At 42.9% G+C, this 13,184-nt stretch overlaps 1 protein-coding gene across 1 annotated transcript in view; it reads right to left on the reverse strand.

The window, feature by feature from the left end:
* Positions 1–13,184, reverse strand: part of ATG2A (autophagy related 2A) — a 94,673-nt gene that overhangs the window by 57,170 nt on the left and 24,319 nt on the right. Inside the window, 5 exon segments of the mRNA XM_070766508.1 lie at positions 973–1,123; positions 3,649–3,904; positions 7,096–7,168; positions 9,704–9,840; positions 12,994–13,149. Of these exon segments, the coding sequence (XP_070622609.1) occupies positions 973–1,123; positions 3,649–3,904; positions 7,096–7,168; positions 9,704–9,840; positions 12,994–13,149 (773 nt within the window).

Consider the following 13,184-nt stretch of genomic DNA (forward strand, 5'->3'; position numbering starts at 1 on the left):
TGACAGCAGTTCGATCCTGACCAGCTCAAGGTTGATTCAGGGTTCCCTCCTTGATTCCTTTCTTCCCTTTCCCATTTTCTTTCCACCCTCCCTCCCGACACTTGTTCGGGGCATGGGCGGCCTTGCTGCAGGAGGCCCAGAGGTAAGCCAATGGGGGGGGGGGGGGCAGGTCCACCCCTTTGCCTCTGCTGATATTGGTGGCAACGCAAGCAACCCAGGTAGAATGAGTGGTTGGCCAACTGCACAGCCATTTAAATAGGGTTTATTTGGGGGGGTAAGGCTTATATTAGGCACATGCAGGGCTTATTTTCAGAATAGGACATATTTGGGGAGCTGGGAAAGGGTATTAAATGTCGTTCTCTTTCACATCCCAGGAAGAAAACACCCCAACCTCTCCAGCCCCCTCCCCAAAGACCCTCCCTGTTAGTACTACATATGAAACAACTGGGTTTGCAATATATACACAAGCAAACAATGAATGCTTATATGTATTGAAGTACTATAGCTTTAAGAAATAGTGTTGCAAATTGCCACAAGAGGGAGCCAGTAAGCATGATTCTCGCTCTCTCTGCTCTCTCTGTTCTTTCTGCTTGTTCACTGTGACTGATGTAGTAAACTCTGTGTGTTCTATGGTAGTTTAATGTATTTGTAAGCTGTAATGTTTGTCTAATATGTAAGAAAAGACAGGCTTGTAATATTATTATTGTACTGAGAGATATTGACTGATTTGAATTGTTTGTTTGTTTGAGTTGGAAGGGACCTTGCAGGTCATCCATGTGTATGACTGGACTGTTTAACTTGACTGTGCTATTTCTAAGGTAAACACTTTAATGCATCTGCCTTGTATGATTGAATAATTACTCATATCTCCTGGATATCTGCTGGAATCCCACATTTTCTTCTGTGCAGGCCCTTGATAACTCAAGAGCCGTCATGCACACTCCTTAACACTCCCCCACCCCTGATCTGCACCTGAGTGTATTCGGGTTTTCCCGTCCTTCTGCTGGCTGGCCAAAGGCACTCCAAGATCTCCAGAAGGCCAAAGGAGGCGTCCCAGTTGAGCCCACGCAGCTGCTTAGAAGCCTTGCATTCGCAGGTAAGTTGAACCGCAGCCCCGGTCAGCCTGGAAGATGGAAAAAAAAACATAAACAACCGAATGAGAGCAGGATAGAGGGGCAAATTTAAGAGCAAGGAAAAATCCATGTCTGTTTATTTATTTTATTTATTCAATTTTTATGCCGCCCTTCTCCTTAGACTCAGGGCGGCTTACAACATGTTAGCAATAGCACTTTTTAACAGAGCCAGCCTATTGCCCCCACAATCCGGGTCCTCACCTTAGGGCGGTCTTTTTCAACCTAGACAACTATTAAGGTGCGTGGACTTCAACTCCCAGAATTCTGATACAGTTTTACAGAGAAATCATTGAGCCTGTCATCTGCACCTCTATAACTGTCTGGTTCGGTTCTGTAACCCAGCAAGACCGACACAGACTTCAGTGGATAACCAGAACTGCAGAAAAAAACATTGCTGCCAACCTGCCTTCCATTGTGGACCTGTATACTGCACGAATCAAAAAGAGGGTGGTGAAAATTGATCCCTCACATCCTGGACACAAACTTTTTCAACATTTGCTGGCTGGGGAATTCTGGGAGTTGAAGTCCAAATATCTTCAAGTTGCCAAGGTTGGGAAACACTGCCATAGAGCACTGCACAGCACGACAACTGGATACAGGAACAATTTTTTTCCTGCCATCACTCTGCTAAACAAATAATACCCTCAACCCTGTCAAACTATTTACTAAGTCTGCACTACTATTATTACTAGTTTTTTCTCATCATTCCTATCACCCATCTCCTCCCACTTATGACTGTATGACTGCAACTTGTTGCTTGGATCCTTCATATTTTAATATGAATATTGCTTGTTTCCTGATTGCTTACTTGACTCCTGTGACAATCATTAAATGTTGTACCTTGCAATTCTTGACAAATGTATCTTTTTCCTTTATGTACACTGAGAGCATATGCACCAAAGACAAATTCTTTGTGTGTCCAATCACACTTGGCCAATAAAGAATTCTATTCTATTCCATTCCATTCCATTCCAGTTGCTAACATTGACAAACACTGGGAGTTGCTGGGGAATTCTGGGAGTTGATGTCCACCCACATGAAAGTTGCTGTGGGTGGGAAACACTGACTGGCTGGGGAATTCTGGGAATTGAAGTTCTCTTATTTTAAGGTTGCTGAGCGTAGAAATCACTGACTGGCTGGGGAATTCTGGGAGTTGAAGTTCTCTCATTCGGAGGTTGCTAAGGACAGGCAACCATGGACTAGATCAGTGTTTCTCAAATAGTGAAGCAGGTCCCCCTAGGGGGACGCGGAGCGATGTGGGGGGGGGGAGTGTGTGACCACGGGGAACATACCTTTTTTTTGCCACGGGGAGTAGGGTTTTTTTGCACCAAACAATAGCACACAGCACAGAGTAAGAAATATCAAGTGCATATAACAAACCCTTAAGAGACACCGTGGAAAAATATTTAACAGGGACAAGAAAGGAGAAGAGAGACAGAGATAATGTGGCAAATGTAAGTCTCCCGAGGAAATATGACGAAGCCTATGTAGTGCTTGGCTTCATTGTGACCACAGTGGGAGAGGAAGAAAGACCAGTATGTTTACTGTGTCTAAAAAATGTTAGCAGCGAACAGCATGAAGCCAAATAAATTAAGGTGTCACTTAAACGCATTAAACCCCAATCACTGTGATAAACCACTTGAGTTTTTCCAGCAAAAACATGCTGAGTTGTTGTGGTTAGCTCTGGCCCTGCTCCTGCCCCAAGGACTGTGGATGTGAGGGAGACATCCACGTGCTGCAGGCCTGTTTAGCCCCTGGTGGAATCTGATGATGAAGGCTCCTCTGACCAAGAAGACATGAGTGACAGGGAGGAGGAGAGTGTGGCAGACAACTCAGAAGGAGATCAATTATCTAGCTCCTCCTTGGATTCAGAACAAGAGTTAATGATACAGCCACGCATGCAGAGAGCGATGCATAGGCAGCAACAACTGAGAGATTATTATCAAAGAAAATGAGGCCACCTGTGATTGGGTGGGGCTGTGGTAATTAGTGAGGCTGCTATAAATAGCAGCCTGTGGGTTTGGCCATTGTGGAGGATTATCTGATCGTTGTGTTTCGTGTCTGCTTTGCTGACTTCGACCTTTGTGTGCTGATTTTTCCCCGCTTTGAAACTAAACCAGAGCAAAGTGTGTTTCACTTTGTGAAAGAAGAGCTTAGCTGCAAGCTTTGTGAAAGAAGAACTTAGCTGCAAGCTAAGTATCACAGAACTGATAAGGGACTTGTACAAATTACCAGTTTGTTTGGAGACGAGTGCTCTTTGCTATACCAAAAGAGGGCTTGGTTTAAGTGAATTTTCATTATAAAGAACATTGTTTTGAATTTTCAAACGTGTGTGTGTCTGAAATTTGTACCTGTGAATTTTTGGGAGGATTCTACCAGAGAGCCTGACAGAACACTGAGTATTGCAAACAATCGTCCCAGCAGAGAGTTGGGGTGTGTGTGCGTGAAATGTTTACTTCTTCCTGGGGGAGGCATAACAGAAAATAATAATTGAGAAACCCTGGACTAGCCTCACCTGACATGGCTGCGTGGAATGGCCTCCTCGAAGCAGTAGCGCAGGGGGTGAAAATCCCGGCCTCCGAAGGCTGCGTCCTTCAGGCCGGCCAGCTGGGAGAAAAACCGCTGAGCCACCACCAGGGAGAGGACATCGGATGGAAAAAGCCCAGGGGGCTGATGGAGCAGGGTCAACGTCAGGCCGCCGAGGGTCACCCGCAGCAGCATGTCGGGACGTTGGCTATCCAAGGAGGGGGGCGGTAAGGAGCCAGCCTTGCCTGAAAGGGAACAAGGAAAAACGGGAATTTGAATACAGTGTTCCCTCAATTTTCGCGGGTTCGAACTTTGCGAAAAGTCTATACCACGGTTTTTCAAAAATATTAATTAAAAAATACTTTGCGGGTTTTTTCCCTATATGTTTTTTCCTACCCGATGACGTCATATGTCATCGCCAAACTTTCGTCCGCCTTTAATAAATATATCTTTTAATAAACTTTAATAAATAAACATGGTGAGTAATAATCGAAATGGTTGCTAAGGGAATGGGAAATTGCAGTTCAGGGGTTTCAAGTGTTAAGGGAAGGTTTGTGATACCGTTCATAGCCAAAAATAGTGTATTTACTTCCGCATCTCTACTTCGCGGAAATTCGCCTTTCGCGGGCAGTCGCGGAACACATCCCCTGCGAAAATTGAGGGAACACAGTACTGGGAGTTGAAGTCCCCACCTGCTAAGGAGGACAAACACAGAGCTAGCAGCCCACGACCCAATGGGGGATTCTGGGAGATTTTAAACCCACATCACTCAAAGCTACTTGAGGTTGAAAATCGCAAGCATGCCTCCACTTACAACATTAGAAGTTAAAATGGCACTGAAAAAAGGACCTATGGACATATGGGGAAGCCAGATTCATTTGACAACTGCAGTACAACAGCGGTGATTCACTCAACAACGGTGGCGAAGAATGTTGTAAAATGGGGCAAAACTCATTTAGCAACTTCTCTCATTTAGAAACACGAAATGTTAGGCTGGACTCTAGATGTCAATTGAAAACTACCTGTATAACTTGTCATACGTGTAGACAAGTTAAAGCAATTTGGCACAAACTTCAAAAGTGGATAAAAGAAATAATTAAGATTGAGTTAGAAATGAAACCAGATATATTTTTGCTTGGCATAACTGAAAACCAGATGGAGAAGGAAAAGTACTATTTGATACTACACTTAATAACATCAACAAGAATTACTATAGCCCAATTCTGGAAAGATGAAGCAATGCCAAATGAATGGAATTTAATTAAAAAAATGCTAGATTGTGCAGAAGCAGACAAGCTTACACTGGAGCTAAAAGAACAAGACAACTCAAAATACTATCAGATTTGGAAAGACTTCTATACATGGTTGAATAAAAGAACAATTACTAGCAGCGCTGCGTGATAAAAGAAATGTTATAAAGGCAAAAACACCAAGAATCAATATACAGTAACCTTTATTTCTGTCTACTCAATAGAAAGCAAGTTAGGTATGTTTCATTATTAACTGTATAAAAAGAATTTACATGCATTAATATACAATACAAAACATTTAATATAGGTTATTAATTAAATCACTGGTCTCAATACCGCTAAGAACCAAATGTTGGCTGTCAGTAGAGCCAGCTGTAGGAGGGGAGGGGTGACAAAATAGATTCGTCTTTTTAAGTTTCGTGTGTGTTCTGTACATTGTTTAGATGTAAATGTATTGTCAGTTGTTATTGTTTTAATGTATATTTGTAAATAAAAATTATTTAAAAAAAAAAATGAAAACTACCTGTATAATTTTTTTATTTTTATTTTTTTTTAAAGGAAGATTAACTGTATTTCATGCAGCATTCGAGATGCTCAGCCTGGCTGCAAGAAGGAAACCATCATTAGCTCATACCTAATGAGCTAAGTGCCAGAGCCCACTGTAACAACATTGCAAAAAAAAGGCACTAAGAGTGATTAATGTAATCTTGCGTAGCTTCTTCTCTGGCAATATTACACTGCTAACCAGAGCATACAAAACATTTGCTAAACCAATTCTGGGAACCCGCACTGCAGTTCAGACATTAATACAATTGAGAGAGTCCAAAAAATATTTCACACGAAGAGTCCTCCACTCCCCTGCTCACAACAAAATACCTCATTCATTCATTCATTCATTTATTTATTAGATTTGTATGCTGCCCCTCTCCGCAGACTCGGGGCGGCTAACAACAGTAAAAAGACAACGTAAACAAATCTAATATTTAAAAATTCTAAAAAACCCAATTTAAGAGATCAGTCATACATACAGTCATACCATACATAAATTTTATAAGCCATGGGGAAGGGAATATTTCAATTCCCCCATGTCTGACGACAGAGGTGGGTTTCTAAGAGCTTACGAAAGGCAAGGAGGGTGGGGGCAACTCTGATATCTGGGGGGAGTTGGTTCCACAGGGTCGGGGCCACCACAGAGAAGGCTCTTCCCCTGGGTCCCGCCAAATGACTTTGTTTAGTCGACGGGACCCGGAGAAGGCCAACTCTGTGGGACCTAACTGGTCGCTGGGATTCGTGCGGCAGAAGACGTTCCCAGAGATATTCTGGTCCGAAGCCATGAAGGGCTTTATAGGTCATAACCAACACTTTGAATTGTGACCGGAAATCGATTGGCAACCAATGCAGACTGCGGTGTGACATGGGCATATTTAGGAAAGCCCATGATAGCTCTCGCAGCTGCATTCTGCACAATCTGGAGTTTCCGAACACTCTTCAAAGGTAGCCCCATGTAGAGAGCGTTACAGTAGTCGAACCTCGAGGTGATGAGGGCATGAGTGACTGTGAGCAGTGACTCCTGGTCCAAATAGGGCCGCAACTGGTGCACCAGGTGAACCTGGGCAAACGCCCCCCTCGCCACAGCTGGAAGATGTTTCTCTAATGTGAGCTGTGGATGCCACTGCATTTGAAATTTTGGCCTTAGATAGCTTAGAACTTCGTCACGTTCGATCTGATCTAAATGTAGTTCATAAATTCATCTGCCACAATGTCCTACCTGTCAATGAATACTTCAGCTTCAACCACAACAATACACAAGCATACAATAGATACAAACACAATGTAAACTGTTCCAAATTTGACTGCAGAAAATTTGACTTCACTCTGTGGTGTCTTCCCCAAACCCCCAAAATTTTAACATTAGATTGTCTACATTTGACCTCTCCCTGTTTCTAAGAGGTCTTTAAGGGGTGTGCATAAGCGCACCACTGTGCCTACCGTCCCTGTCCTACTGTCCTATTGTCCAAATTTACCCATACCGACTTTACTTTTGTTTATGTTTATACCAATACCTGCTATCTTGTACGTGATTGACAAACAAATAAATTAATTAAAAAACCCACAACCTTCTCCCCATTTTTTCCCAGGTCTTCCCCCCCCCCCCCAAACAAAAATTTGCAGGAGACCCCTCTTACTTGGTATCTTGAGACCTGGCAGGGTCGAGGCAAATGGCAGCCGTCTGTAACGCCGGGGGCTTCCTGGACTCAGCTGTCAGAGGAAAAAAAGAATAATTTAAATGTGTTTTTAAAAATGTTAATTTTCATGCTTTTGAGTTTTAAGTTTTGGGTCAGAATGGCTGAGGTATTATTATTATTATTATTATTATTATTATTATTATTATTATTATTAATAATTAAATTTGTATGCCGCCCCTCTCCGTAGACTCGGGGCGGCTAACAACAATAACAAAACAGCATTTAACATACTTACCGTAATTGCCCTATTTTGTCATGTGTGATACTGTAAGGTGCCCAGAGAGCCACTCGATAATGAGACGGATGGCATATACATTTAATGGATAAATGGAGGAAAGAGCATTTTCAGGAGTTAGAGCAGTGATGGCGAACCTTTATTTCCTTGGGTGACAAAAAGCAACTGATTTTCAGCCCTGGTGAAGGCCATTTCGCACTCCAGATGCTTCAAGGAAGCTTTCCTAAAGCCCCCGGGGTGCAAAAAAAATCACCCAATGGGCAAACCGGAGGTTCAGAAAAACGGACTTCTGGTTTGCCTGTTGTACTGTTTTTTGCACTCTGGAGGCTTCAAGGAAGCTTCCTGAAACTTTAGATGCAAAAAACAGCACAACAGGCAAACTGGAAGTCTGTTTTTTCGAACTTCTGGTTTGCCCATTTGGCTGTTTTTTCACTGTCTCAGGCTTTAGTGAGGCCTGTGCGGTTGTGCGGGGAGAGATTGTGCACATGGGGTAGGGCAGCACAGGGGCGTGTGCATGTGTGGAGAGGAGGGAATGTGTGTGGTCACTTTTGCGCATGCTAGCACACGCACACACACCCTTTTGGCACATGAGCCAAAAAAGGTTCACCATCACTGTCCTAGCTCATCTCATATTTAACAGACTGATAATATATTCCATCCTTTTAAACTAGCAGTGCCTCTTCTAAAATCATTATTTTGTGTATCATTTCTGTATATCTAACTGTTTAATCTAGGTATATGTTACTAATCTAAGGCTGCCTCTTCGAGACTAGTTTTGTCACCAATTAATTTTCATTTTTTATTCCACATTAATCGATATGGGTTAACTTTCCAAGATAGTTATTATTTCTCAAATACCTCTTAACTTTGGGCCATATTGCTCCCTCCCTTCATTTAATATCTTTACATTATTCACTTTGTTCTATCCTTTCTAAGCTTCAATGTCCTAGTTTTTCTCTTTTATATTTCTTTCTTCCCACTTTTTAATTTGAATTTCCTCTATATTCTCATTCTCTATATCTAAGCCAATAACATCTTTATTGTTGCTCTTCCGTCTACATGGGGCCACCTTTAAAGAACGTTCGGAGACTTCAATTAGTCCAGAATGCAGACGCCCATATAACTCCATCAACTCCATGAACTGAACTGGCTTCCGATCAGTCTCTGAATGCAATTTAAGATGTTGGTTACTACCTATAAAGCCCTGCATGGCTTAGGAACAGCCCTATACCATTTCAGACAAGTGGCTGTCCAGTCTCTTCCTAAAAGTCTCCAGTGATGGAGCATCCTCAACTTACGGTGGCAAGTCGTTCCATTGGTTAATTGTTCTCACTGTCAGGAAATTCTTTCTTAGTTCTAGGTTGCTTCTCTCCTTGATTAGTTTCTATCCATTGTTCCTGGTCCTGCCATCTGGTGCTTTGGAGAATAATTTGACCCCCCTCTTCTTTGGGGCAGCCCCTCAAATACTGGAATGCTGCTGTGGTATCCTCTCTAGTCCTTCTTTTCTCTGGAGTAGCCAAACCCAAATCCTGCAACTGTTCTTCATCTATCTATCTATCTATCTATCTATCTATCTATCTATCTATCTATCTATCTATCTATCTATCTATCTATCTATCTATCGGATTTGTATGCCGCCCCTCTCCGTAGACTCGGGGCGGCTAACAACAGTTCTTTAATCATCCTAGCTGCTCTTCTCTGCACTCTTTCCAGGGTGTCCAGGGGGGAAGAATTTGGAAATGCCCTGATATTTCCCTGACATTTCCCTGTAACTTGCAATCTAGTTAAGGCGCGGTCGTAGATGATGTCATACCAAAAGGCTAAACCGTGGAGAAATATCGGTAGCTGAGAAAGCAAGTTGTTGCCACAGTTATGCTCATTTTTGCTTGACTCTGCCAGGCAGCGCGATCAGTATTTTTTTTTTTTACATGATTTTTCCCTGACTTTTAAATATTTTAATACAGTTTTTCCCCCTGATTTAATCTGGATTTTTTCACGCATTCCCTGATAATTCCCTGATATTTCCCAAACCGCCAATTTCCCTGATAATTCCCCGATTTCCCTGTTTTCCTGGTTTGCTGGACACCCTGTCTTTCTAAGGTTACTTATCAGACTTCTGGCAGTGTTATGGTATTTACTATTTCCGTACATTATATAAGCTCTTTCCTTGTACTTTGAGAGTAAATTGGGAAAAAAGGCCTCGGTTTGAGTGTCACAATTGCTGCACCTTGAGTTTCACAAAGCGGTCAGAAACAACTGAGAAAGGTTTCAGGATGGCCACAGGGAAGGGAAAAGCCAGACCATTGCTCTTACCCCTGGAGCGAAGCCTGGAGGCTGCAGGGGAGCCGAGCTAATGTCGCTGTGGACGGAGGAATCCAGATCCGAGACGTCGCTGACCGAACGCAGAGACGCTACGCTGCTCGTCATGGGCGCCATGGAGAAAAACATTTCTGCAGGGAGACAATAGGGAAAAACCGGTGGGAGGCTTAGCATCTGCTAGTGGGGGGGTGGCAGAGGAATTCTTGGTGGTCTCTGAGCTTAGTGGGCGTTCTTCCAGACGCTTTATTACCCAAGCTGTAACATCATCAATGAAACATAGAAACAGAGAAACATAGAAGACTGACGGCAGAAAAAGACCTCATGATCCATCTAGTCTGCCTTTATACTACTTTTTGTATTTTATTTTAGGATGGATCTATGTTTATCCCAGGCATGTTTAAATTCAGTGACTGTGGATTTACCAACCACCTCTGCTGGAAGTTTGTTCCAAGCATCTACTACTCTTTCAGTCAAATAATATTTTCTCATGTTGCTTTTGATCTTTCTCCCAACTCACTTCAGATTGTGTCCCCTTGTTCTTGTGTTCACTTTCCTATTAAAAACACTTCCCTCCTGAACCTTATTTAACCCTTTAACATATTTCAATGTTTCGATCATGTCCCCCCTTTTCCTTCTGTTCTCCAGACTATACAGATTGAGTTCATGAAGTCTTTCCTGATACGTTTTATGCTTAAGACCTTCCACTATTCTTGTTGCCCGTCTTTGGACCCGTTCAATTTTGTCAATATCTTTTTGTAGGTGAGGTCTCCAGAACTGGACACAGTATTCCAAATGTGGTCTCACCAGCGCTCTATATAAGGGGATCACAATCTCCCTCTTCTTGCTTGTTATACCTCTAGCTATGCAGCCAAGCATCCTACTTGCTTTCCCTACTGCTTGACCGCACTGCTCATCCATTTTGAGACTGTCAGAAATCACTACCCCTAAATCCTTCTCTTCTGAAGTTTTTGCTAACATAGATGCTAGAAAGAGGTTGGGGAGGAGGAGGAGAAAAAGAAGAGAAAGAAGAGGGGGAGGAGAGGAGGAGGAGGAAGATAGGGGGAGGAGGAGGAAGGGAAGGAGGAAGAAGGTAGAGGAGGAGGAAGATGGGCAGGAGGAAAGGATGGAAGAGGAGGAGATGGGGAAAGACAACAAGTGAGGTCCTTTGTGCTTTCTGAGCTTGGTGGGCTTTCTTTCAAATGTTTTATTATCCAAGCTAGGTGTCATCAGTGCTAGAAAGAAGTTGGGAAGGAGGAGGAGGAGGAGGTCTAGTTCAGGGGTCTCCAAGCTTTGCAACTTTAGGACAGTTTTGCTGGCTGGGGAACTCTGGGAGTTGAAGTCCACAAGTCTTAAAGTGGCCAAGATTGGAGTCTTTCAAACAGGACACCAAACATGTGGGAAGAGCAGGAATTTTAAATTGACTTTAGCTATACCCTATAAAGAGAATATGACCAAAATGTTCTATAGATGGCACATTACTCCTGTAAAACTATCTAAGTTAAATAAAAATTTGTCCTCCACCGGCTGGAAATGTAAAAAAGAACAAGGCGCATATTTCCACCTATGGTGGAATTGGGCAACCTTGTCTTACTCCACGTTGTATATCTACTTTTTTAGTCTGTTCACCATTTATTATAATTTTAGCTGTTTGTTCTGAATATATAGCATCTATTATGTTAAAAAACTTTGTTGCTACCTCCATCTTGTTTAATTGTACTTTCATAAAGTTCCAATCCACATTATCAAATGCCTTTTTTGCATCCAGAAATAAAAGCACCAATTGCTCATAATATTCTAATGTATTTACTATTATTCTTAAATTATTTTTTCTTTTGTATAAGTATAGACTATTTTAAAATACAAAGAAATTTAATTAATAAGTTTAATATTAAAAATATAGAGTTAAATTTAACAAGAATGTAATAATAATAATAATAATAATAATTTATTAGATTTGTATGTAACTTTCATGTGTGGTATTTCTGCTTTGATCGGATTAGTTAGATTTTTTTATATTTCTGTATTAGACTTCTACGGCAAGTGGAGCAATGGTAGCTCCTTAAATGTTTAATGTTGTATGTCTTTGTTTGTCTTTTTGAAAATTAATAAAAAATATTTTTTTAAAAAAAAAGAAAAATCACAGGCTTACTGGAAAAAAATAGGAATCTGGCTTGACGAAATCCTAGATCTTAAATTAGACAAAACCCCAGAATGCTTCCTTTTAGGTATTCTAAGGCAAAATTTTAAAAAACCCACCTATACAAGTTTATTTATTGAGTACATTTACATAGGAGCCCATCTCATTCATAAGTGAGTCTGGGCAGCTTTCAAAATTCTAGGCTAATCTAACCATATGGTTAAAAAACCATTAAAAGGGGGAATCTCACAGCAGAGAGAGAGAGAGAGAGAGACCGAGATTTATCCTTGTAAGCTGCCCCAAGTCCGCAAGTAGAAAGGCGGCCTACAAATTTAATTAATAAATACGGTAATAATACAGTGATCCCTCGATTTTCGCGATCTCGATCTTCGCGAAACGCTATATCGCGATTTTTTCCCACCCAATGACGTCACTCTCTTCCTTCCTTTCTCATCTTTCTTTCTCTATCTTGCTTCTTCCTCTCTCACACTCTCTTCCTCCCTCTCTCATCTCTTTCTTTCCTTCTCTCTCTTTCTCTATCTCTCCCCCTCTTGCTGGCGGGCGGTGGGCGGGCGAGCGGGGGCATCAGCGAGGAGCCGGGGTTTCCCCTTTGCGTGGGCGGCTGGGAAACCCCGATCTTCGTCTGCTCGCTGCTGCTGCGCCGAGCAGATCAGCTGCTGGGCGGCCGAAGGAACCTTCCCTGGGTCTTCCCCCTCTTGCTGGCGGGCGGGCGAGCGGCGGGCATCAACGAGGAGCCGGGGTTTCCCCTTTGCGTGGGCGGCCGGGAAGACCCAGGGAAGGTTCCTTCGGCCGCCCAGCAGCTGATCTGCTCGGTAGCGCAGCAGCAGCGAGGAGCCGAATCGGGGTTTCCCCTTTGCGTGGGCGGCGGGGAACCAAACTCCACCATCTACGCATGCGCGGCCATAGAAAAAAAGGGTGCGCATGCGCAGATGGTGTTTTTACTTCCGCAACCCTACATCGCGAATAATCGATTATCGCGAGGGGTCTTGGAACGGAACCCTCGCGATAATAGAGGGATCACTGTAGATATAAAAGAAAGGAAGAGATCTATTGGCTCTCCTGATCTGTTGAGAGAGGGAAGGAGAGGTGGATCTCTTTCAAAGGCTCTCTTCTTGCCAGGACTCACCTCCGTTCCCCACTCCGGCGACCAGGCCCTCCAGATGTGCCGGGGCCGATCCCAACCCCGAATGCAGCTGCTGGCTGAGGTCTTGCTCAATCAACTTCAGATCTTCGGAATCCAGAGGGCGGTTTTTGCTCAGCTGCTCCTGCAGAAGGCCAGATTCTTTGCGGGGGAGAAGAAAGGAGGAGAGGAAAAAT

Source organism: Erythrolamprus reginae, chromosome 13, assembly GCF_031021105.1.
Source record: "Erythrolamprus reginae isolate rEryReg1 chromosome 13, rEryReg1.hap1, whole genome shotgun sequence".
NCBI lineage: Eukaryota > Metazoa > Chordata > Lepidosauria > Squamata > Dipsadidae > Erythrolamprus > Erythrolamprus reginae.